The sequence below is a fragment of the Eptesicus fuscus genome, chromosome 17, assembly GCF_027574615.1.
Source record: "Eptesicus fuscus isolate TK198812 chromosome 17, DD_ASM_mEF_20220401, whole genome shotgun sequence".
In the NCBI taxonomy this organism is placed as follows: Eukaryota; Metazoa; Chordata; class Mammalia; order Chiroptera; family Vespertilionidae; genus Eptesicus; species Eptesicus fuscus.
In genome coordinates, this window is record NC_072489.1 from 24,988,130 (window position 1) to 25,015,084 (window position 26,955).

Genomic DNA, 26,955 nt, shown 5'->3' on the forward strand with positions numbered 1-26,955 from the left:
GTTAATATCTAGCTGTTTTAACGTAGCATTAGCTGTCCTATAATCCAATCCCTGCCTTGTTTTCATCCACCTGTATGCAATCTTCCTTACTTTCCCTCCTTAATCTCAAAGCCATACAAAAAACTGCAAGACTTGTCATTCTCTGGAGCATTTGAGATCTTGCTTCCCGGCATTTGTCATGAGTTTTGGTTCAAATAAACTCATTAAAATTCTCAAAAAGAATTCTAGCTGTTTTATTAAGTTAATGTCAGTAAACAGGTTATAGCTAGTTCTTTGCCATTTGGATTATTTACTGTAACTTCATCATTTCATTTTCTGCTCTGATTCATTATAAAAATTTGCTTTTTATTTTAATATACAGAGAAGAATTATTTTATTTTCAAGTTCTTAGGTAAGGAGTTGGTAGGGATGAAGGAAGATTTTATGATTGTCCCCAAGTACTTCCTACATGGCCAAGGTATGACATTATTGTCTATTTCCCACTGAGGAAACTGGACCCACAGTTACAGCAGGTATCAATTGTAAAGCAGACAGCCAACACCAGTCTTCCTTCCGCTGCACCATCGTTGAGGAGTGGCAAGTAGATGGCACTTTGTGTGCCAAACATGATGAGCTGGCATATTAGTCTCCAATGGATGTTGTGACAAATAACCAAAAATGTAGTGGCATAACCCAATTAATATTTATTATCTTAAAATTCTATAGTTTCAAAATTCAAAGTGGGTTTTCCCTGGCTAACATCAAGGTGTCAGCAGGACTGCATTTCTTTCTGGAGGTTCTGGGAGAATTGTTTTCTTGCCTTTTCCAGCTCCTAGAGGCTGCCCACACCCCTCTGCTTGTGTTCCCTCCTCCAAAGGCAACAGTGATAGCTCGAGCCTTTCTCACATCGCATTACTCTGACCCGGACACCCCTGCCACTATCTTCCACATTTAAGGACTCTTATGATTACACTGGGCCCACCCAAAAAATCCAGGATAATTTCTTCATATTTTTTTAGATTGTTTGATTAGAAACCTTAACTCCATCTGGAACCTTAATTACCTTTTTGTCATGTAACCTAACATACTCCCAGGTTTGGGAAATTGGGACATAGACATTCTGATGGGGATATTATTCTGTCTACCACCACTGGTAATGACTGTGCTGAAAAGAATTCTGAGGCCATGTTTACATTCATCAGGAAAGAGAATCATGGCCAATTAGCAATATTTCCCATGGATTCAAAGATGGGAATGCCATATATTTTCCATCCTACTGTAGATGCAGGCTAAAAGAAGGAGAATTTCAAAATATCTACTGAGAGGGGCAACTTGCCAGTCCATGTGTTCTAGCATTAGCTGCAAGGGCCCTTATAGGGGATTGCTCCAATGATCTGCCTTCTCTTCATTGGCTGGAGCTCCTTGTCCCTTCCTGGCAAGCTGAGCCCCTCCCAGGCTCCAGGGATAACCCTGTCCTTCATGATCTGTCCCCAGTGGCAGGATAGCAACAGGTCTGGTGCTAGGTGCTGGACATCAAGTTAGGAGAGGACACAGTACTACAGGCTGGGTGCAGAGTGGAGACGCTTACCCTCGAGATGGGCAGACAGATGCAAACACATGGCCACACAAGGTGAAATATTCTTACTTCCCAGGCATCACTGGTCCTGTGCTTTCTACCTCTGTGGCTGTGCTGAGACTGCCTAAAATGCTCTTCTCTCTTCTGTTACCCTCAATATTAGTCATTCTTCAAACCCCATTCCCTCATTGATCTGCCCCAGCTGGAAGAAAATCGACTTCTCATTGTTCTTTCCTTTTTTAATGTACCTGAGGCTACTGATGTTTGCATGTTCCACCAGTACTTAAGCGAAGACCCACTCTGTGCAAGGCACTGCACCTGACACTGGGGACATCCTGGGGATAAAAGATACCGATATGGCCCCTTTTCATGGAAACGACAGGCTAGTGGGGAGGCAGATATGAGTCAAGGAAGCACACCACTGTTAGATCTAAAGGGGCACCTGGGATCACTGTGACAGTGAAAAGGTACATGCTATTCTAAGAGTTATGAGGCTGCCTTGGGGAAGTGACAGTTGACCTGAAATCTGAAGGCTGAGTAGAAGTTAACCAGATGAGGAAGAAAGAGAAGGGCATTCCAGGCAGAATAGCTGTGTTGGGGGAGAGCACAGGCTGTTAGCGATGCTCAGAAAGGAAGCCAGCAGCTGGAGAGGAGGGATTCAGAGGTGTGGAGCAGGAGGAGGTGGATGAGGCAGGCCAGGGCCAGAGCCAGAGCCCACGGGCAAGCTCTGGGCTCTGTTCTGCCTCCCAGTAACTAACTGTGTGCCCACACATTTGCCCTTACCCCACTGTGAGCATCTTCGTTTAGGCTAGGGTGCCCCTCACTTTACAAGCCTCCCAGTTCCCTCCACCAGCCCTTTGTGTTTCGGATTATATAAGAAATGTTGGCTATGATGTCAAGTTACAGGCTGACTTAAATAGGGATTAACAAAAAAAGTGGTGCACTCCTGAGAATGCAGGGAATGGCCACTCTGTCTTGAACAAAGAGGAGCTGAGACATATAATTGGCTTTCTGTTTCTCTATGATAGATCTGACCAAGGTGAATGCAGTGCCTCTTTACCAACCTGAAGTGTCCAAAAATGTGTTCATTAAACTCCAACACACTTAGATCTGAAATTTGAGAATTCCTTGGCAAACTGGGGTGGCACCACTATAAGCTGGGTGTGTGTGTGTCTAGAGATGACAGACTGGTGACATTTGTAGTCCCCATAGTGGCTTGCATTAAATAGGTACAATAATTGATAATAAATATTAAACTGAATTTTAGGACAATGAGAGCCATTTTATCATCAACAAATGGATACATTTAGGACCATTTTCTGGGAATCTGGTCAAGAAAGTGGCTCAATGTTGTGCAGAAAGCACTGGCTGAGATGCAGGAAGACAATATTCTGGTTCTCGCCCTTGGTCTGCCTTATGAAGAATCTCCTGGGCCCTGGACAACTCTTCACACCACTATCAGCCCCACCTTCCTTATAAAGCATGGTGAAGTCACATATTGTTGGAAGAAAGGCAAAAGTTTAGCATAATTAGATCTACCTGAAAAAATGCCCGAGGAAGGCATGCGTTTGGAGCCTCCCACACCGCACACCATCTCTTACTGAGCCCAGCGTTGCCAAGTTCTCCCCCATTGCTGGACAGAATTGCTGTTGACTCAACTGAACACCAGATGAAATGGTTGGCTTGTACTCAGGAGTATGTTGTAACAACAACAAAAAATGGCACTTTCTCTTTAAACACTGAAACCACATTCAGTGAGGTGAGATGCTTCCCGAGAAGCACATGGTCCTGACCGAGGTAACAGTCAGGTACACATCACCCATTTTCCCAACTGCTGTTTCTGTACCTGCTAGGAGAAGGAAATGTTACCTCCTCGCCCTGCCTACCTCAGCAGCATCTCTGAGGATAACTGTGGGCGCCTGGTTAGAACACTCCCGATAGCTCAAGTTGGTGAAATAAAATCTCCTAAGTCAACTTGTCACGTCAACACTAAGTTTTATGCAGCCAGCCAACATTTACAATAAAGTAGCATCAGTACCTATGACAGAATCTCAGAGTTATGTGTACTTTGAAGAATCCAGTCCAATTCCCCACCCAGATAAGGGTTCCCATCTACCACAAAGAAAAGGGCAGTGCAGACGCAGGTGCACTTTTCAAAAAGGTGATCGATTCCTTGTTGAACCTGAGACATTTTTCATTCAATGCCTTGATGTCTGCTTCTTTAGAACTTCCACTCACTGGTTTTAGTAATGTCTTTTGCAGCCGCCACAAAATAAGTATCCTTACATGTGACAGCCCCTCAGGTATTTGAGGACAGTAATCATGACTCCTCTCAGGGCATGGGTACCAAAGCCCTCTATCACCATCCCAGACACCTGCCTCTACATATACAAAATTTACCAGTGTCCCCATTATAGTGTGGGCAGGAGAACAGGGCCTGACTATGTGTGTTTACTCTAATGGAAAAAGCTCCATTTTGTCTTATAATAATGACTGCAAATCCAGAGTAATTGTATCTTAGGGCTATAGGTTGAAGAGCCCTTTCAGATATATCCATTTTACTGATACAGACCATGGACACACACACAAAATGATTCACCACATTAATTCCACAAAAAGAAATTCAATTTTTAAAGTTCCCCATCATTTAAATATTTGAAATGATTCCGGGGCTTGTGGTTAAGTTCTTACATGCCTGCTATCTCTGGAGTTTATTTTTCAAGGATCCCAACTAAGCAGAATCAAGATACTGAGATGTTTTTCATGTTTTCTAATGTTCAGAGATAATCAAGAATGTCACAGTTATTTCTCAAGAATATTACGACCTGGTGAAGCCATTAACTTTAATATAAATAAGTACTTATTGAGAACAGACTGAGGCCATCTCCCTAATAGTTCTAATAGCTCCTGAACAAATGGAGTCTCCTAAATTTTCCCAATTCCATGGTTCTTAAAAGACCAATGGTTGAGTAATTCTACCAGTGACATACTTCTTTATGTTATCTGTCCTGCTTACTTTCTGGGCCTTGCAATGACTAGGATGTATAACATATATAGGTCGGGATGTATACTGTGAAATCTGTTTGTGATTTTTTGCTAAGAGTTGACAAGTTTAAAAATACAGTGTAGGAAAATTACTTGTAGTTATGAAGAAAGATGGGAGAAAAGTGCCAAATGAGCTTGTAATGAGGATTTCTCAGTGTGAACATATGTAAAAAGAACTTTGAGATATAGACATTATAATAAACAAAAACGATCAAGCTAAGTTCTTAAGAAAGCTTAAAGATACAAGATCCTGCTGATTATATGTACAATAAACAGCTTATTCCACTTTGTTCCCTGTTAATGGATCAGCATACTTGGCTCCCCAGAAACATTTCAGACAAAACACATTAGTCAGAAATATAGCTTTTTATTATAATATTTCATAATCTAAAAACTTCCTTTTTAATTCTTGGAAGAGAATATTACAACTTCCAGACAACTAACCGACCCTGTAAAATACTGGAAAATGGTGTCTAAGAAATCTGAATTTTGTAGTTAAGAATCTGTAACCTAGTTTGGGGGTGGGGGTGGGGGAGGAAGAATGGAAGAACAGTTCAAATATAGATTTTTTTTTCCATTACAAAACAAATTAGATCCATTTTTTTCAGTTTAACCTTGAACATGTTTTCCCAGAAACTTTGGTTTTTCTTCCAAAGAGAAACTCTAAGGTTGGCTTCCCATGTGGACACGAAAATTTTTTTTTTAAATAAGACCCAAGTGAGACCTGGCACACGGCTCAGGCCATGGCATGTAAGTGGGATACCCTTCAGAGTGAGCCAGCTTCCACGTTCCATAGCAAAGTTATATGTCTAATGCATTTCTTGTGTGAGGGTCAGACTTTAGTTGAAATTAAAAAAAAATTGTTTGTAATATAATAAATCTTAAAATCATTTGTCTTGTGGAATGTACATAGAGTAGATATGACATTATGAGGCTTTCTGGAGATCACTGGGTACCACAGTCAAAGAGAGCTGTCTGCCTTCTAGCATGTTAAATGGACTTTGAAAATGCTGTTTTCACTAAATAAAATTAGAAATAAAGTCTGGTTATACCACCTTTAAAAACAAGCTGTGTTACGGGGACAATTAGCATGCAATACAACCAACAAGTCAATTTTTTAGTATGTAAAAGGCTAAAGTGAATCATGGTATAAATACCAATAATAAATAATCTTGGGGAAGATTAATTCTCCAAATTAATCATATAATATTACAATTTTTACAATGTTAGCCAGAACAGTGATATTCACAGCAATGTTTTCTTCCACTTGATAGTTGCCTATACACCACATGAATTGCCCACACCCATGAGTCAAAAGTCAAAGCCAAGATTCAAAATTCAACATTTTCACTGTAACAGGTTAAAAATGTTTATATAATGATAAGTTACACTTTTCAACTTACTGTCATTTTAAGTAATTGCTTAATTACCTATTTTTAATGCACTGCTAATCTGATGCTTATTGTAATAACAACCATAATTCTACTAATATTAATTAGGTTACAGTTTTAATTTTTAAAATGAGAGAATTCAATGTACATAAACTAACATACATAGTTTAAAAACCACCCATCACAAACACATACCTTTTCCGTGAGTACTTAAAAATAAATTAATATACTTGACATATATATTTTATATGTTATATATATATATATGTATATATTTGTGGACATAATTATTCTTACTTCTGGAAGGATGTCAGCACTTGTAAACTCTGCAGGAGATCTAATGATAACACTAAGTTTAAAAAACATGAAAATTCATTCTTGAAGAAAATCATAAAGCAGGAGGTTCTTAACAGATGGGGCTTTTGGAAATAAAGGCCATTTTAGGGCAGGAGAGGAGGACAGTCTCAGATTCCAGATCCCACATGTACTGTTTATTTCAGAAGCTACTTTAGAAAGCAGTGCACAATGACACTTCAGATAGCCGGCTGAAAGGTAAGATCATAAATTTTCATCCCAAAAGGGCACAAAAGCAGCAGGAGGTGGACAAGGTAGGCCAGCAAGGAGAAAGCCATGCCTGCAGCTCGCAGAGAGGCCGTGGACATTGCCAGGGGAAGGTCTTGGGAAAGGGCTCGTGTCTCCAGGATGGCTCACAGCGCGCTGCACGTGCAATCCGTTGATGTCCGACCATTCAGACCCTGAGCCCGTGATGTGTTTTATGTCCTGCAACCACAGCAACAGAGACAGCTGTTAAGATAGAGGCTGGAGCACGGTCTTAGGGTGCAGAACACCCAGCCAAAGAAGACAGCAGAGGTGCACCCAAGTCTGAACAAACATGCATCCGGGGAGACAAAAAACCTGAATCAAATACTAGTAAACAAGCTGGAAAACAGTCCATCCGAATTTGAACTGAAGTTGAATAGATGAGTCCCTGTAGCAACCCAAACGCCGACGTCCTGATTAACCAGAATACACTGGGGAACAGGAATTTGTATTTTGGAGGCTTTCAAACTAAGTGAGGGGAAGGTTAAAAACAAACAAAATAATTTTTTTCACTGCTATTAAGAGAATTTATATTCCCGTTCCTCATCTCACAATTCTGAGCAGTGGATACAGATGAATCTTTTTCAGCACCTGACATCTTGTGTGGCCTTGGGTCCGAGCATTAATCAGCACTGCATAGAACGCCAGATGCAGAAAGAACTGAAGACTGGGCGAACTATTTTAGAAGATGGAGCTTTGTGTTTCTAAACTTTTGGGAAAGACTGCTTCCTTTTTAAAATTATTTCTGTAATTTGCCTCTTGCTTCTACAAGAAGCCTGTAATAAAATTCTGGTTCCCCGAGATGCCCGTTTGTTAGATTCTGACTAATCCACGTGCTTACAAGAACAGGAAGTGAAGGTGTTAGCCCTTTGCTTTCTCATGTGTCTTACTATGGGGTGTGTCTAAAAGGACATTATTGTTGGCCCCTAGAGCAACATTCCCCAAAGCCCAGGAGGGCGGTCCAGGCCACCCACCCTTTTAGATGATGTTCACGAGCGCTGTTGGCTTTTTCTTGGCCATTTTGGGCCTGATGTTGCCTTTCCGACTTAATCCCAGAGGCTCCCCTTTCTTCAGCGGTCTGCAGAGTTCTCGTGGGGTGTCGGCCTGGTCGTGAATGGACTTAGCAGGCTGCATGCTGGCCCTCTCCTCCTTGGCTTTTTTCAGGTAGCTCCTTCCCTTTGGATGAAAATGAGTCTTGAGATCGGGGTGGTTACACGCTGAATGTGGGTGTCCTCGGCTTCTACAGATGGTCGGGTGGGAGGAGGGAGATGAGCAGAAAGATTTTTTTTTAAACCTTAAAAGAATGAAAGCTACCTATAGCACAATCACTCCTGCACGCTAGAGCAGTGATAATGCTGCCAGTAAAACAAATGACATATATTGGTATTTTTCTTCCAAAAATTCTGGTGACCTTCATGAAGGGAACTCATGAATTTGCATTCTCAGCGACATATTGATAGTCCTATTTATCATGACAAAAACTGAGGAACAGAAGTTTAAATGACTAGCCAGGATAATATATACAGTTGGTCTACACAGAAGGTGGGAGCAGAATCCATATCTCATGAATCTTTAAGTAACTACTAGGGGACTCAGACAAATCTGTAGTACAGTTATTATAAAGTATGTGATTCATGGTATAAGTGCATATATATAATACAGCACACTTACTTCATTAATAGTATTATAGAGCTATTATGACTAAACTATAGCTTAATAAGAGAAAGTTATACAATATAACACCATATAAATACTCCTATAGTACTATCGTACTGCCATAGACTACTAGACAACTAGCATAGCTAAAAGTCACATAAGCCCTGGCTGGTGTGCTCAGTGGTTAGAGTGTCGACCCCTGCACCAGAGAGTCCTGGATTTGATTCCTGGGCAAGGGCATGTGCCTGGGTTGCAGGTTTGCTTCCTGGCCATGGTCAGGGCATGTGCAAAAGGCAACCAATTAATGTGTCTCTCTCATATTGATGTTTCTCTCCCCACTCCCCCCATTCTCTCTAAAAATCAATGGAAAAAATATCTTTAGGTGAGGAGTACCAAAAAAATAAAAAAGTAAATAAAAAATAAAAGTCACACTCACATTTTGGAAAGTTAAGTACATAAGCTAGTGAATTTTTACCTGAGACCCTCAAATCCATTTATATTATAAAATGCAACAGGAAAACATGCAAACATTATCATATGGCCAAAGTATAAAAAGATATACATACAGGCATTTGGGTTTCCTATTTGAAGTGCTATCTGTAAGCTAAAGGAAAACAAATAAGAAAAAACATTACTTAACTTGAAGATTGAATCTGGTTTATAAAATCTTGCTTAGATTTTAAAGAAACGGTATTCCCACTAAGGAACCAGGAACTACGGGCAGCACTGCCCATGGTGCCCTCCACCACAGCAGTGAGCAGGCACCTCTCACGCTCTGCCTCCGCTCACTCAGGGATCCTCTCTGGCTCCCTGTTCTGAGATTTCCAAGAAGCCAATATCAGTCCCCCAACAGAGCAACATTTGAAGAAACATGTTTTTAAAAATTGGAATGATGTACCATTATTTCTTGATTGATTCAGACTGCATTTGCAGCTAATTTACTACAGCTGTGGTTGGTCACAGTGTATCAACGAAGGAGAAAATTGGCATAAAATGTTTATTGCCTAAAATACGTAATTTCTAAAATGAGAGCATATGAAGACCAACAACTCCATGATTGTCCCTGAGGCCATCTATCATTGAAATTATTTTCCACTCCCATTAAAATATCTTCATGCGCATTCATGGCCAAGCTAGGAATATCATTTTCAGAATAAATTGATAATTATCATTTTGTGATCCAGATGTCACCATCCATTTTACAGGCCAACCCAGTGTATCCCAAACCTTCTGTTGCTGATCTCCGTCACTAAAGAAGTGGTAGGAAGACAAGCAGAAGATGAAAATTACAAAGAAAGTGTAGGGCCCAATGTGGCCAAGACACGTGTCCCCTGCTAGACTAAACCTGAGAAACGAGGCTTGGCATAAGATTCTTCTGTCTGCAGCTTGAGCTGTAGTCAGGGGCAAATCAGAAAGAAGTTTTCTTAACTTTTGAGGGTTATGTCCCTAAGAAGGTTGCCTTCTGCCTTTTGACAATCAAAGTCAGCCTTATTGTTGACCCTGTTCACACTGGCTGGCTTTGGCATGAGGTTAGTAAATATGAACAGAAAAAGGCACCTTCCTTGCAAGAGGGTTGTAAGAGTATGTAACGTACAAAGAAGGTGGGCCAGATGGCTCCAAAAAAATAAATTTTCACTTTACTGTATGGATGTATACATATAGTTTATATATGTATTGCTTATATGTATACACAAGACCCTTTGGGATTTTATGAGAGAGAGAGAGAGACAGGAAGAGAATGAATATGTATGTATATGCTTATATGCTTCCCTTTCTGGAGAAAAGGCCAACAGTGTTTTCAAATGTTCAAAGGAGTCCCTGACTTCCAAAACATTTTAAGAACCACAATCTCAGCATTTATGGATGTAACTAATGGACCCTGCTGGGACCTCAGGAAATAGGAATAATTTACTGTGCATTACAGAAAAGGAAATGCAGAAATAAAGATAGGTAAAGATGAGCCATAACCTCACATATGGTATCATAAATTGTGCATGTCTAAACATCACACACTGGGTAAAACACTCACCATGCAACAAACACAATTAACCCGCAAAACAACCCTAAGAGGTAAGCCTTATAATCCCCATTTTTCAGATATGGAAACTAAGGCAGAAAAGTTAAGTAGCTGGTTAAAGCCTCAATGCTTTACCAGTGTTAGGACTGAACTTCAAACCCAAGTCTTCACTCTGCATGGCCTCCCTAAAAAGTGTGTGTTTGTATACATAAGTATACAATACAAGCAAGGAAATGTAGACAGAAAAAGTTAAGTGGAACCCATGGCTGGATCAGAATTTATCCTGTGATCCTACAGATTATGAGGTTTGGGGTGAAGGTGGGACCGGTTATCACACACTGTGGACTTTCATATGCTCTCCTCCCAGTGAACACAAGAGGCCACTGTTCCTTCGGGCCCCTAGAGCCTCAGGCAGCCCTGCACACTCAATTGCTCAGGCCAAAACCTCAGATTCATTCTTGATTCCTCGTTTCCTCACCCGATAAATCTAATCCTTCAGCAAGGCCAAGTGATCTTATCCATTCTACTCCCAGAACACATTCTATACCCATCACTTCTCTTTGCCTCCACTCTATCCAAACTGCCACCTCCTCTCCCCTGCCACACCACAACAGCCTTCCAACACATCTCTCCTTGCACTCCTCCATTCAATTCTCCAGAGAGCACCAGACTTTCTGCTAAAACCCAAGCTACCTCCAACTTCAAACCTGTCAATGGCTTCCCTCTGTGCTCTGGAATGGACCCAAACTCCTTACGCGACCTACAAGCCCCGGCACGACCTGGATCCTTCCCAACTCTCTGACTTCATCTCCTACCATTCAAATGTACCAAGTTTGTTCCCTCCTAAGGCAATTCCTATACCCTTGCCTAGAACATTCCACTTGCGTATTTTCAGGGCTGGCTCCTTGTTAATCAGGCCATAGTGCAAAACTGCCTCCTCAGCAAGGCTTTTCCTGAAAGGGTTTCACTGCAGTAGACATCTTAAACGTATCATCTTACTTTTTTCTTGATCAGTGGTTATCGCTTTCAAAATGATCTTGGTTATTTGCTTACTTGCTCATTGTGAGCCCTTCCTCACTGAGAGCAGGGACCTCTTCCATCTCCTTCACAGCAGTTTCCTCAGCACTCAGTAAGCGCTGCTGCAGCCCCAATAAACAAGTGTTAAATGAATTACTGCTAGTCCTAATTTAGCAGCCTGCAGGAAATAAGTGCAACACTTAAAATAAGATTATCCAAGCTGTTTCATGACCTTCGGTGTGAGCAGTTCTGTCCGTGATTTTGGCAGATGGGATACTGGGTCACTTTGTGTCTAATTCGACAGCATTTTCAGAGCATAAAGACAAAATATCTGAGTAAGCATAGTACACTTTTAGAAACCAGCCAGGTGAAAAAGAACAAAAATGCTCAAGGGGATTAAGGGAAAGAAACAGATGCCGAAACATTATTTTAGAAAAGGCACTAAATGTGAGGGGGGCGGGGGAGGAGGTTTTTCTAGAGCACAAAAGAATCTTAGAGCTAGAAGACACCTTAGAAAGAATTAATTTATACACCAACTTAGAAATGTCACTGCTATCTGGAGGTGGTAATGAGAAATAGAGGAAAGAGTGGAGGAAGAGAACTGGGGTGGATGGAAGAGGAGATAAAGAGGATCAACACTGTGTTTTATGTGTAGCCTTAGCTGAGATGGAGAGAGCCAGGCCAGGCTGGGCATGGTATTCCCAGCTGTTCTGAAAGAAGTGGCTGATGTGTGGGGGGAGTAGGTCAGAATGTTCTGATGATCCTGGGGTACACTGGGGCCAGGAGCTCTCCTCGGTGGGTGGGCCTGAGGCTCCAGAAGCCTGGCCTCTCGATGCTCTGCACCTTCACTAAGCTGGGCCAGAGGATAATAAAGACATGATCCAAAGCTTCTCCTGCTAAAAGCACCCAAGTTCCTCTGTGTCTCTAGAGCTACAGATACCCTGGGAGGCCAGACTCAGCCCTTTCATTACATCAAAGACATGGCTCCTAATTTCACAGGTGAGTGTATATTAAGATGATGAAGTAGACTAAGTAAAAAGGAGACATGTCCCAGGGTCTGCAGATTGTCTCATAATGTGGTACGTTATGGTTCAAAGCAGAATTAGGGGATTACACATGAGCACAGGGGAGCCTACATCTGCTAAATCCTTTCATAAATCAAACACCTCACGCTTGGTCTTCTCAGAGAGATATACACTCCCTACACTAGTCAGAGTTCACCTCCCAACAGCCCGATCATGCTCTACTCACAAGCAGCTCCCACATCCAAATTCCCAGTTTTACTCTGAGCTGCGCTTTATTTGAATTATTCAAGTCTTCCCTTGGTAAATCAAGTCTGATGAAGGCAGATGATGTCACTCGTATTTGGGACACAGAGGGCATGGACATAAATATTCATTAATTTCCTATCATGTTTCTTTATATGTATGTATGCATGTGTATATATGTGCATATGTTTATATGTGTGTATATGTATATATGTTGTGTGTGCATGCACAGATACATGTAATTTTATATATACACATCTGACTACAGAGCAGAGATGCTGTTCAACTGTTAGTCACATGGTATAGCATGACAAGAAATAATGACTGGCTACTTCTTATAAAAGGTGTTCAATTTTCAAGCTGGAAAAATAAACTGAGCAGAGGAAGTGGGCACAGAAATATAAATAACAGAGAGAACTAATGGGCTTCCTTGCTTCCTCCTGGCCTTCCACTGTTTTCTTTCTAATATCCTCCTGGCTTAGCATAGTAGAATTTTAACATTTCTTAGCTCTGGGTTACTTAAAAGCCTGCAGACTGAAAATATTCACGCTACACTTCAATTTTAGAATTCCTAACCACCAAAGTCAGGTGATGAGCAGAGAATTTAAGAGGCCAAAAGATCTTATAGAGCATCTAGTCTAACTGCTTCATTTTTACAGAAGAATTAAAAGCCCAGGAAGACAAACTATCTCTTTGGAGGGTCTCTTATTCTACAAGTATAAAAAACATTTCTACCAATTGAGCTTGGCATGGAGTTGGAGGGTGAAGAACTGGAGGCCGTGCATCAGAATTAAGCTTACTTCCGGGTGCCTGGCGTTCACCTGTATCACTTCCATAACACAGTCATGGCCGGGCAGTACTCTCAAATGATGTGTAGAGAATCCCTAGAAGTCACTCCCCAGCTCCCTCTTCCTCTGTCCTTAACCGGATCTCACCAAACCCAGGACCTCACACTCTGGCTGGACCTGCACGACTTATCACACTTACCACATGCTCGCTGATGCCCCGGCAGAAGCCTGAGGCCTGCTGGCTCTGATAGTACTCCAACTGCTTTTCCGCCAGTTCCACCCGCTGCAACAGATTCTCAATAAAGTCCTGGAGCCGAGCTTTCCCTTGAACCTCCTTCTCAGCTGCTGCTTCAAGGAAATGGTTGAATGTTACAACTTCTCTGCAAGGAAAAGTGAAAAAACATGAAATGGAGAAATGAGATAGGAATTCATTCCTTCAACACATTTTATTGAGTGTCTACACTGTCAGGTACTGCGCTAGGCTGTATGGCCATAGCAATGACAAAAGAGCTAAGATTCCATTTTAGTGTTTACATTTAGAGATTACAATTTTAGTAGCAGAGAGTCACTATAAAATATACCAAAAAAAGAAAAATGTCAGGTGTGATAAGTGCTAAGGAGAAAGCTGAAACTGGATGCAAGAAGGCAGAGAGTGACAGAAGAAGGGAAGGGGTGAGTGATATTTAGAAAGCAAAAGTCAGGGATGACCTTTTGGACAGGATAACATTTGAGCAGACACCTGGGAAGAGTTCAGGGGGAAGTACAGATGGGTCTATGATACAGCAAAGAGGCCTGGGTGGTGGGAGCAAAGTGAGGCAAGGAGAGATTGGTGGGAGCAAATAGCCAGGCAGGGCCTCACAGGTCACTGTGATGATTCCAATTTTATTATAAATGAGATGGGAAACCACTGGACACTTTTGAGAAAAGATCTGACATATATTTTAAAAGGGGAGAAAATACTACAGGGAGGGAAGGTATGAAAGCAAGAGGCCGTGCTGAATGCAAGTGTCTAAAATGAGTCATCTTGTCCAACAGTAGATGTTTGAGCTAAGAATGAAACAGCCCAAGAAATGCTATCTTGAAGTCAATCCAGGGTCCACTAGGAAAGCTATTTTAGTTGATGTAGGAGAAGAATTGTGCATGTTGCCCTTCCCTAAAAAGTAGCACAAAATACCCCAAACAATACTCTTTTATCTTCATAATTCCTTGTGGATTCACAAATCCAGAAAAAAAATTATTATTTTATTACTATTTTATATTTTATTTTTATTGCTAATGTAAGTATGAAAGTAACATTTTGGAAGCCATCTCTGGAGTACCTCTATGCATGTGTGTATGCATGAGCACATGTACATACACACACACACACACACACACACACACACACACACACACACATGCTCTCTCTTGGTGCTTAGCCTGTTTCTCAGGTCATGTTCCAGGTAATCAACACTACCAACAGGTGTGTAGTACCACAGTTCTCCTCAGCCGATTTGCCTCTCTTAATAAGAAATCATGAAGATCCTTTCAGCCATCTCCTCTTTATGTTCTGCCACTCCCACTGGGGATAATGAATTCCATAATGTTAATACCTGTTGGATATAGTATTTTCTTTTGTGTCTTCAATATCTCTCTCAGCCTTCGAGGAGTGACCCCTCATTTTTCTGGCCATGCTCAACTTATACAGCAGCAAGATTTTTTAAAAAATATTTTTTATTGATTTTTTTTTACAGAGAGGAAGGGAGAGAGATAGAGAGAGAAACATCGATGAGAGAGAAACATTGATCAGCTGCCTCCTGCACAACCCTATTGGGGATGTGCCCGCAACCAAGGTACATGCCCTTGACCAGAATCGAACCTGGGACCCTTCAGTCCACAGGCCGATGCTTTATCCACTGAGCCAAACCAGTTAGGGCCAGCAGCAAGATTTTAAACAATATCCAGCCCCCTCCAGCCTCTTTAATTTTAGATAAATGAATCCTATTGTTAAAATCTAACCTCATGCAGTTGTTCTAGAGCAGGGGTGGGGAACCGTTTTTTTCCTGCTGAGGACCATTTGGATATTTACAACATAATCTGTGGGCCATACGAAGTTATCAACTTAAAAATTAGACTGTTACATTGGGTTAAACATTTAATTAACTCACCACAATGCCTTGGCAGGGCCGGACCAAATGATTTTGAGGGCCTTATATGGCCCATGGGCCAGACATTCCCCACCCCTGTTCTAGAGCATCCATTAAATTCATTGCCTACTTTGCATCTTTTCAACCTCCACTTGGTCTTTATGTTCCACTGAGCTCCCTAATTTCTTACGAGTAGAAACTTCAGGGAAGGCCAGCTCAGGAGTCACAGTTTCACAGAAAGTCTTTGCAGGGAGCTGGCCGTGGCTTCCAGCTCTTTTCTGTCTGACTAGTCAGTGAGCTGCTTTTGTAATTAGTCACGATTTTTCTCTCACAAATATATTATGTCACACTTGGCCATACTGAGACTTCCTATGAAGTCAAATGTCTCTGCAAAACCTTGGGAATGATATATTTATAAAAATAGAAAAGCGACTGGTTGTCAAAAATGATTCACTGGAAGAACTGCTCATTTTACCAGCCACCATTTTTCTATTTTCCTACCAGGGATCAAACATAAACCCCAATCCCATAATAATTCCATTATCTTTTAGTAGTCAAGAAATAGTCACCCATGAGAAATAAAGAGTCCTTTTGGAAAAGAGTTTTCTTTCATCATCAAGTTTCAAGTTTATTTCCAGATGTTTCCGTAAGAGCCCTGAATAGAAGATGTGGGCTTTCCAAGCTGCTCAGGCCATGGACACAAGCCAATTTTCAAGCTCCACTGTCATTGGGCTTTGATCTGCCTCCTAGGTGAGTCATGAACCTTAACTAGCAGCGAATAGTGGAGAGTCCGTCTGAGTGCTACATTCGTGGCTCCAACTTATGGTTTGGACCCTTTGGAGACAGTATCTTCACATCTCAAAAGCACCACTGAAAGCACAGCTCAAGAAATGGCTCCTATGTCCTCTTCCCAAAAGTAAGGCTTTAATTGATTCAGCGTCAGACCGATTGCAGAGATTTCCTGGGTGCAATTTAGGTTGTTAACTGAATCATGAAACAGTCTCCAAATGGTACTTGGGGGAAAAGCAACCAAAAACCCATAAAGCCTCCTCCACCAAAAACACAGAAAAAACAGCCACTGTGTTTTTTCAATTCATTTTGGTTTATAATGCTGACCATATTTATCTCATGATAGAAACATTTCACACTTATTATAGGATATATGAAAGCTGACCTATTTGGAAGATCTAACTGAGCAAAGACTGAATCAGCTTCATTCTCTGCTCTAAGGCCCTCACTCAGTACAACATAAGACACATAATAATCAATAAATGCTTGCTGTAATGAATGTTTAAAAAGGACAAGGAGGAAAACAAACCAAACAAACAAAAACACTCATAATCCCATCACCCAGAGGTAACTACTGTCACCATTTTTTCTAGTCTTCTTTTTCTCTCTGCATATTTACTATTCTTGGGCTCTCTGTACTGTTTAAAATATAAAACAGCAATAGTTGACAGCTTAATCCCACAGGATTAACATCTCAAAATCAAGAAAACAAATCTGAATGCATTACAGTTTATGACTGTGGCTGTGTTTTTAAATCATGTAATGTCTTGCTGCTGGTTCCATATAAAACTTTTACGAATTAACGTTAATGCTCCTAGCTGTTCGTGGAGTGTTATGTCATGTTGGAGAAGAGAAGCATCTTTTCCTAACTTTCCCCTCATCCAATTATCTTGTGCCCTGAAGCCGAGAAGTTAATACCCTTTGTATTTGTCAACCAACTTGGCACCAATGCTAACCTAATTTCAGTTTATGGATGTTTCACATCAACTTAAAAAGAGAGAGAGAGAGAGAGAGAGAGAGAGAGAGAGAGAGAGAGAGAGAGAGAGAGAGAGAGAGTTAAAACAAGCCTGATTATTTAATTTTAAAAGAGAAGTTCCCCAAGACAGGGGCTGGAGAAATCCATCCTGCTGAGATTGCGTTTGGGTATCCAGATTAATGAAAACAGTAACAAATCCCGTGACTGACTGTGGAGTGGCAATGTGTGCACAACTTTGGATCCCCTTTCACATCCTGCTCAGTCTGGATGAACAATGTCCAGAAACACCTCTCATTTCCCCAAGGATCTGGGGAATTTCCTGAATGGAAAAGAAAGAATTGAACTACATTGCATTTGTAACCTCTTCGATAATTATACTCCAAAGAGTAAAAGACCCACTCACTGGATTTCAATGCAAGGGAGAACAAACTACTCATTGATATGATTTCAGATTCCACGATGCAATTAACTTTTAAGAAACTACCAACTGTTGAATTTTGGCATAGTATCAAAGCAGAATACCCACTATTCTCTGAAAATGGTATTAAAATACCTCTCCATTTTCCTACTTCATATCTGTGTGAGACTGGGTTTCCTTCATCCACTTCAAACAAAATAACAAATTTGCCACAGATTAAATGCTGAACAATTGAAAAGGTCCAGCTGCCTTCTCTAAAGCCAGGCATTAAAAATATTTGCAAAATGTATAAACAATGCACTTCTTTCACTGAACTGTTTTGGGGAAAATTGTCATTTTTCATAGATATGTGTTATTTATGTTAGCAAGAATAAATTTCTTATTGCTATTTGTAAATGAATTAACAAGTGATTTTCAAATTTCTGTTTTAATTTCTAATAGAGTAAATGTCAACAGATAAAACTCACACATGCAAAAGCTTTTTGGGGTCCTCAGATTTTTTTTTAGGAGTGTAAGAGGAAGTGAGGCCACAAAATTTGCGAACTGCCTCTTTCTGTGTACCAGAGCTATCCAGAACCTCAGAACTCTGAGGAGGGTGGGCAACGTGGGCTTAAACACAAGTAAGATGAAGCCACAATCCATACATTTAATTATTCCATTACTCAGTCACTCAACAAACATTTATTGAATGCTACCAGGTACTGGGCTTAGTGCTGGGGCACTCATGAACCCATGGTTATATTCATGAAGCTTACTGTCTGACCGAGGGACCAGCCACCTGTTTCTGTAAAGGGCCAGGGAGTAAATGCTTCAGTAAATGTTTCTATAGGGCATATGGGCTCCATCACACTCCTCAACTCTGCTTAGCGCAACAGAGCATGGCTGTGTAACAATACAATGCATTTTTTAAATTATTTTATTTTACAGACACTGAAATTGGAATTTCCTATAATTTTCATATATCATGAATAATTATTTTTCTTTTTAATTTCTCAACAATTTAAAAATGCGAAAGCCATTCTTAGCTCATGGGCACCACAAAAACACATAGCAGGCCGGATGTGGCCGGTAGTGTAGTGGAGGAACAGACCTTAAAAGCAACAAGTACTAAAATAAATATGTAATTACCGAGCTGAGCTGAATGTGACTGGAGGAAAAGAATAATGTGATGCTATCAGACAGAAGAGTAGAAAGGCGTGTGTGGTTTTATGTTTGGTTCTCAACCCTGTGATTCGGAATACAGTGTGAAGGCTGTTAGGCCAAATGAGAAGATCAGGGCGAACCTGGGGGAGACTCAATCAGGGTGTGGGCATAGCCAGCTTTGGGGAAATGAACGAATCCCAGGCTACTTCCAGCCCCCTCTTTGACTTCTTTTTTTTTTTTTTTAAAGATTAAGTATGATTAAATCCAAGGTTTTAAGTGTTAAGCTTCAGTGAGACACATGCTTCCTTAAAGCAATAGTTGATACTAAAGGGAAAAAAAAGAACACCAGTATAGTATAAGAAACTGTCCTAAAGTTCATTGCTTTGCCAAATGACTTGCAGATCTCAAAATCTGACAGTATCCTGAGATTTATAGACATTCAGAAACAAACACAGCATACAGAAGCACTGAGTGAAAAAGTCCTTTCAGTGCAATCAAAGCTCTATTTAGAACAAATATTTGTCACTCATGCGTTCATTCGTGAATATTATTTCATTTCAACCACCTCACTTACTTCTTCTGAGGTAGGTTAAATACAGGTTCATCCAGAAAAGTCAAAGGCTATATTATACAAAGTACATACTGTCATGTGAACAACACATTCTAGAAGCAGGCATAGAGACAGACGGAAATGCACATGAATGCTGGTCTTCATTTTGATTTTACATAGGCAATGCACTACTCATTGTTAATGAGGGTCAACACACCCATCCTATCACATATTGTAATCTACTATAAATAAACCCCTTATTACGTCTATTCCCCTATGTTTCCAGCTTTTATGGCCATCCTATAGGCTTATGTTCCTTGGGCCTCATTAATGTGCACCACATAGCTCTCTGCTCCAGTATCAGTGAACTCCATTCAGCCAGAGCCTTACTTTTGCACATGCTGTTCCTCCATCAGGGTCCCTACACCTGCCTTTTCCAAGCGTCCACTATTTTTAAAATATGTTTTTTATTGATTTTAGAGAGAAAGTGAGAGGGAGGGAGAAAGAGAGAAACATTGATGTGAGAGAGAAACATCCATTGGTTGCCTCCTATATTCACCCAAACCAGGGATCAAAACCACAACTTGGGCATGTGCCCCAACCTTTGGGTGCGCAGTAGGATGCTCAACCAACTGAGCCACACCTGCCAGGGCCAAGCTCCCACTCTCAATGATCCCTCCAGTCTCAGGGCTTTCCTGTGGGGAATGGCTCAGTGTGGGTTAGGTTACCTGCCGTGTTCTCCTGAAGAATCTTGCACCCTATCTCAGTACACACTGCAGAGGACTAGTGCCATTGACCCCATTTCATTGTAAAATTGGTGAGTAAACCAGGGACCCTCCCTACTCTTTTAACTGTGAGCTCAGCACACTGTAGGGTTTCAACAAGTTTCTGCTGAATGCATAAAATGTGCGGCTACATCTCTAGTTGAAAATCTCGAACTGATTAAAAAGATCCTTAAGTTTCTTTTTACCTTTTTTCCAGACAAGTACTGGGGCATAAAACAAATAAGTAACCCATATTACAGGTACCTCCTACAGGAATGTAGGTGGGATCTAAAATGGATGCCTTTCTTCTATTCTTAAGCAACACTTTAATATCAGCTTCTCCTCCCAAAGACAAAGCTCTACCAAGTTATTTAAATTTCATTTTGCATTACTGACTTATGAACCTCTTCAGAGGTATATGAAAGGGTAAAAAATACCTCTGGTTAAAAATAGTCTAGCCATTGATCACAGAGCACTTCAGACAGACCGTGATGCCAGTCACAGTACAAATCCCCAAGTCAGACTCCACCACCTCGGAGCACCAGGAACCTGGCTGCAAACTCGGGGCTCGGGGTCAGCTCCTGTACACCCCAAAGGTTCCATGGGGTGGACTCTGCACCTACCCACACACCTGGGGCCGTAACATCCTTTGCCTTACCTTTCGTTTTGGCTTCTTTAAATAAACGAAGAAGTATAAATTTCTCATTAAGTATTTAAAACTAGTGAGAAAGTAAAATTATTTTTATTCATTCTAAGTAGATCAACACTTACAGTCTAGGTCCCTCAGGCCAAAAACCTGTCAGGTAGGGTTGGGGGAGAGGAGGGAGAGTGTGAAAGAGAGAGAAAGAAAAATAGACAAATTTGTTGGGTCTCTAAATTTTACCATGTGACATCCCTCACTGCAATCAAAGGCTGATGGCACGTGCTGAGGGCATGCCTGACATTGGTTTTTCGTACAATAGTTTATAAGTCTGCATGGAACAGAGCCTGGAAAGAGAGGACCCCCCCCCCCCCCATTTATATACACGCATTAAAATGTGGAACGAAGCGATCCCTCCCTGTCCAAATGAACTCTACATCTGACATGATTTTCCTTGGCCTGCTTCCTAGCTCTGGAGACAAGTTGCTTACTCACCGCTTTGGCTCATCAAAAATGGGAAAGACATAATTAAGTGGCAAGAGGGTTTAGTTGTGCAAAGCAAGTTTCCAAATCAAACTTGCCTTTTAAAGGCCAGTGCTCCGCAGCCAGCTTTGGATAGAAACCCAAATGGACGTGACCTGGGTCAGGCTACCCCTATCCATCTCTTTTATCATACCCCTGATGACCTTTGTACTGTCTATTTTACCTTCTGGCCTCTCCCTGCCATGAAAGCAGGACCTGGACTCATTTGCTTTACCACTTGCCTTACCAGATCCTAGAACAGCGCCTGGCACTTAGCACACACTCAATAAAGATTTGTCTTGTGCTGACTCCAGTCTGGGAAACAGGGGAAATGATGTAGGAAGAAGGGAAAAGATTATATTCTGGCTCACAAGGGATCAGGATGGAAATTAAGAGGTGGAATTACAAAGAGACCCCCTCACCGCAATCAAAGGCTGGTGGCACGCGCTCCCCCCTGGCTGGGCATGGGCGTGCAGAGCGTCAAGTTAAGAGCCTTTGTTGGAAGTTAGAAGCCCTGGGCTGGTGTTCCAGAAGCTTAATATCATAACCAGACTTAATGACACGACCATTTCCCAATTTCCCAACACCTATGATGCCAGCTGACATTTGCTTTAATCACATCAGAAAAATAAATGATGTCACCCTGGCAGCCCTCTCAAAATAGAAAAGGAGCAAATCCATTCCAAAATGGGCCCAGTTCAGTATTACTTAAGTCTTGACGCTTGGGCAAATACCACATTTTCAAAAGTCTGGCTGAGACATAGTGAATTAACAGAAAAAGCACTCAACAGAGAGACAGGGAGTTGGGGTTCCAGGTTCAGCTTTGATATTAAATTTTTGTCCTTGGGTGAGTCATACACTTCTCTGGGCCTTACTTTTCCCGTCTGTAAAATGAGGGTGTTATCCTGAAGGAGACTGGGGTACCTTCCAGTACTAAAGTTACACAGTCCCCTCAGGGGTCATCTCTAACCTCCCTGCTGTTCTCCAATGTCACTGTCCTCTGGTTACCACTGCAAATTCTGCCCTTTGTCCTCACTCCTTTCAGTGTGGACTCTTAAATAGAAAAATCTGTCCTCTAATTTTTTTATCAACCTGAAACCAATACTTGTATTTAAGTACTTGCTCAATGCCCTGGGTTTGAACATGGTCATGGTCATGGATATATTGATTCTTCCTATGAAGAGTATAAGCTCCTTAGGAAAAAACACCAAGAAGTTTATGTTGCCCACACGCACCTACCATAGTGGTAGGCACATCCCAGGTGGTCAGGCGGGACTTTCCAACCTTCCCAGCAGAAGAAGGATTGATGTTATTACACGGATGTTCTCCAAACCCCAGGTGACCAGCTGGGCCAGGAATCAGCTACTACCCACAGCCACCCATTCTTGTTAAAGGATACCTTCCTGCAAGGTTGGCCAGGATTGATTTACCTGATTACGGACAGCGCTACCCTACAGCCCTGAATACTCTTGAATAAGTAAATACCTGTTCCCAAAGGACTTTTAAAATTGCACAGACTTTGTGAAGACAATGAGAAATTTCTTTTTTGGATCTGCTCTCCAGAAACATAGAGATACCTCTCTATAAAGGTACAATAAGACTCACTGGCACAGAAGTACAAAATATTGCCAATTCAAACAATCTCCTCTGTTACAAAGCATATAAGATAGATAGATATAGATATAGATATAGATATAGATATAGATATAGATATAGATATAGATATAGATATAGATATAGATATAGATATAGATATAGATATGTATGTATATATGTATGTATGTATTTACCTTCTACAATCTGAGGTCATTTCGGCTAAAGATGGTCTCAGGGCAAAATCGGCCCTCAGAGTCCTTTATTTCAGTTTAAAGAAAGAATTTTAAAGTTGAGGGGAAAAGCCATAGGCAAGAGAAACTCAAATAAATATTAAATACTAGATGTTTGCTTTTAAAACACACACACACACACACACACACACACAAATCTACCACCTGTGTCTCAAAGGGTCCCTGGAGTGAAAGTCAGTTTTGAGTGGTACTGTAATAACCCTACCTTCTCCCACATATGGGCCGTGAGAGCTCATCTGGAGGGGATTCGCAGCAGGGCACAGTTCCTGGTAGGTTCCCTGGCCAAGCAGTTCCCATATCTGAAAGGTCACCTCTTTGGTGGAAGGCTCAGCTCTGTGAGGACGGGGTAAAGAGGGAAGGGGCATGGCCCAGCCCAACCAGGCAGATCTAGTCAAATCCACCTGGTTTCAATGGTGTGGCCGATGGGCAGCTGGCTCGTGCTGCATCCCCATTTCAGAGGGTTGGGGGTGGAAGAGGCAGGGGGGCTGGACACTGTGGACACTGAGGGCAAGGGCCATAGTCGATCTCTCAAACCAAGGGCTCCACTGTCCTTCCTGGACAAGACTCTTTCTGTCCTTTTTTATGTACAGAAAGGATGATTATTTGAGGCTCGAATACAGAAACTGATAGAACAGGCCAAATGAGGGCTTAAGAAAATGAAGACTTTGTTATTTTATGTTTACAAGTTTAAGGCAGTTTCATTGTATTTTCATTTAAAGTGGTTACTTTGATCACATTGCTTTTTTTTCCTTCTGGTAGTCCAAAAAAATTTCATACTAAAAATCAACTTTACCCTCATATATATTCACAAAAATGTGAACAAAGATATATGTACAAGGACGTTAACAGAGGCACTATTTTTAATACTAAAAAAAATAAAGGAACAGAACCATGCATTCATCAATAGCAGACTGATTAAATCAGCCATGCTGCATCTATGCCATGGAATACCACCCAGAAATCAGGAGGAATGACATAATTGTTTAGTGCATAAAAGATGCCTACAATATACTATGTTAAAACAAAAACAAACTCCACACACAAGTAGCAGGATAACATGTGTCATGATTCCATTTGGAAAAACACAGTAGCTCTATGTATAAAGTATATATGGTTATGGGGTGGGTATGCTTGGAGAGGAGGGAGGACTTCTAACATATGCAATTCTACATGTTAATTTTCTTACAAGTATGTATTAGTTTTCCAATTGGTTTTCAGGTAACAGCATTGGATTAACCATAACACATTATCATTATTGATCCATGCATGGCCCACTTTTACTAAAGGTAGTTAACCAGTTCTATTTAATAAAAAAGAATCATCCCTGAACCCACCACCAAAATAAAAGTTAGATCCTTGACCATAACCTCTCATCAAACTGTCTTCCACCACCCCAAATCCCATATCCACTATTCCTTATAGATTTAATGAATAAAATACAACAAATAAATAAATGCAAACAATTAATTTGCTTATCTTTTAGAATTCACTGCTCTTGAATCAAACAGAAATATCACAAAATTTAATTCTGAGCTTTTCTCAGCACACAGGGGAACCCCATATGCTATTTTCCCAGTTGTGTAATGCTAGTCACCCAGGTGGCCATAACGGGTCAAGGCACTAACTTCCCACCAGGAAACACCAGAATCCAAGAGAAAGCGATTTTTCATTAGATATCATTTCCCTAAGATCAAAGTAAATCAGGGGCTGATTCAATTCCGCCCTCGCTGCGTATTTGGAAAATGTCTAGTTGAGCAGAGCAGGCTTTCCCTCTAGGTAGCATGTAAGCATTTAGCGGCAGTGAATGACGATCTCTTTAATATTCAGGGTTTCTTAGCCTCTTACCAAATGGAGGAAGCTCTAATTACTCCATTTTAAGGGACACCACATAAAGAAGCGTGCCACAGGGCAGAGAAAGTATGAAATGAAGTCAGTCTCTATAACGGAACTCAATTTAGAAACCTTCCTTCCAGCGTGTTGTAGTTTATCAATTTTTATGTCCTTTCATTCTATAAATGTCAGTACTCCATTTATAACTAAATCCAACATGCTTCTTTAGGGAAATACACGGCATTGTTACGTATACTTTTTTTTTTTAGTTTGTATTGAATCCATAACACGGATAAGGAAATGCTTTTCTAAGTACGACGACTTTTAAAGTACTTATCTGAACACCTATAACTTGTGAAAACCAGTGTCAACTCCTTGCAAGCAGCATGCGTGACTCACTCTAGTGTGACATAACATTTTACAAAAAGAAAACTCTCCAACTTAAATCACAGAAGCCCAGCAATATCACCAGTTCCTCTGGGTTTCCTAATGTCTGCTTCTTCCAAATAAAAAAATGTAATTGGATGGATTCTCAGCAATCAACCGACATTTAATTACGGTACGGCGGAAAATCCAAAATGGCAAGGAAGCCAAAAGCATTTGTATTTAGAGCATACTTGACACTTGGATGAGACAGCATCTCATGTTCTTGACTTTATCACATGGAGACTGTCAAGAAGGAAGGCTCCCCAGCCCATCTTTCTGCCCGCCCATTCAACTCCCCCGCTCACCAGGGAGTGTGGGAAACGGCCCCCGCCACAGAAACAAGACACCTCTCCTTAAAAACATGATCTGTATTTCACAGTTTCCAAGGTGAGAAGAAAAAAATAGGCATTTTGACTTTCAGGTTGCTGGGTTGCTGACCATCCCCAGGGAGGGTAAATAATATTAAAAGCCTTGTGCCCCCCACATTCAACTACATCAAGGAGAAATGCAGCCCAGGTACCACCTGCAAGGAATAGCGCCAACCCTTGCTTAACACTGGCTCGTGATCTGGGGGTGGGTGCCTAGAGCAAAAGGGTGAGCATCCTGTCCCAGCGCCACTTACTCTTCTTTCCTGAGAAGCTCCTCCTCCGATTCTGTCAGGCGTTGCCTCAGCCCCGCGATCATCTCCACAGCCACGTCCACCTGTCTATTCAGGGCCCGCTCTCGTCTCTGAACTTCCTGCTTTTTCTGAGTCAGCTGGACAAAAGCGGCCCGGACTTCCAACAGTTCTGCAGTTTTCTGGGCCAGCTCTTTGGTGAGTTTGTCGATCCTCTTCTCGATGGTCCTGTCCACGGCCTCGACCATCCGATTGAATTTTTCTCGGACGTGGGCCTCGAAAGCAGCTTTGGTGTCGGAGGTGGGGAGTCCGGGACCAGCCCTCGGCCCATCCAGCGAGTCGGCACAGAGGTCCACTGCGGTGTAGGTCTGCACGTAGGACACGGGCCTCTCGGCCACCACCTCGCATGGCTTCCTGTCCTTGCAGTGTTCGTGTGCAAAGCTGTACAAGTTAACATAGCTGGGTTTCTGCTTCACCACGCTGCCGCAGCTCTGCAATTTCCCCAGTTTCAGGGGTTCCGAGGAAGTGACTAGATCTGTGTGTTTGAGGGATGGAAAGAGGCTGCATTTCGTCAGGAGGGTTCTTTCCTGGTAGCTGTGACTGAATTCCAGATGGGCCTTTAAGGATGACAAGCTTCTAAATCTGGTATGGTCTCCGCACCTCGGGCAGCGGAATGGCAAGCACACAGCAACATTCTCAAAGGACTCCTGCCAGGGGTATCCGCTTTCTTCAAAGGCCTTCTGTTGCATTACTCTGAAAGTCCTGGGCAGAGGAAAACAAAACATTTTACCATGTCTGTTTGCAAAATGCTACTGAAATGACTGTTGTTGCTCATCTCCTTGAAGGCAGAGGTTTTGGTTTCAAATAACCTTTGCATATAACCCTATATAATAAAAGCCTAATATGCAAAACGGCAGAACAACTGGTTGGCAGGGGGTGGGAGAGTGGGGGTGGGTGGGGCCGGCGAGCAG

The 26,955-nt window shown here is 41.6% G+C and overlaps 1 protein-coding gene across 1 annotated transcript; it reads right to left on the reverse strand.

Annotated features, from left to right (window-relative positions):
• Positions 1-6,758: 6,758 nt before the first annotated feature.
• ZNF365 (zinc finger protein 365) lies at positions 6,759-26,733 on the reverse strand. Its single transcript, XM_054729087.1, has 5 exons — positions 25,991-26,733; positions 13,537-13,717; positions 8,814-8,851; positions 7,566-7,831; positions 6,759-6,771 (listed from the first exon to the last, which is right to left on the reverse strand). The coding sequence occupies exons 1-4, from the start codon at positions 26,731-26,733 to the stop codon at positions 7,570-7,572; spliced, it is 1,224 nt and encodes a 407-aa protein (XP_054585062.1). The 3' UTR covers positions 6,759-6,771; positions 7,566-7,569.
• Positions 26,734-26,955: the final 222 nt, after the last annotated feature.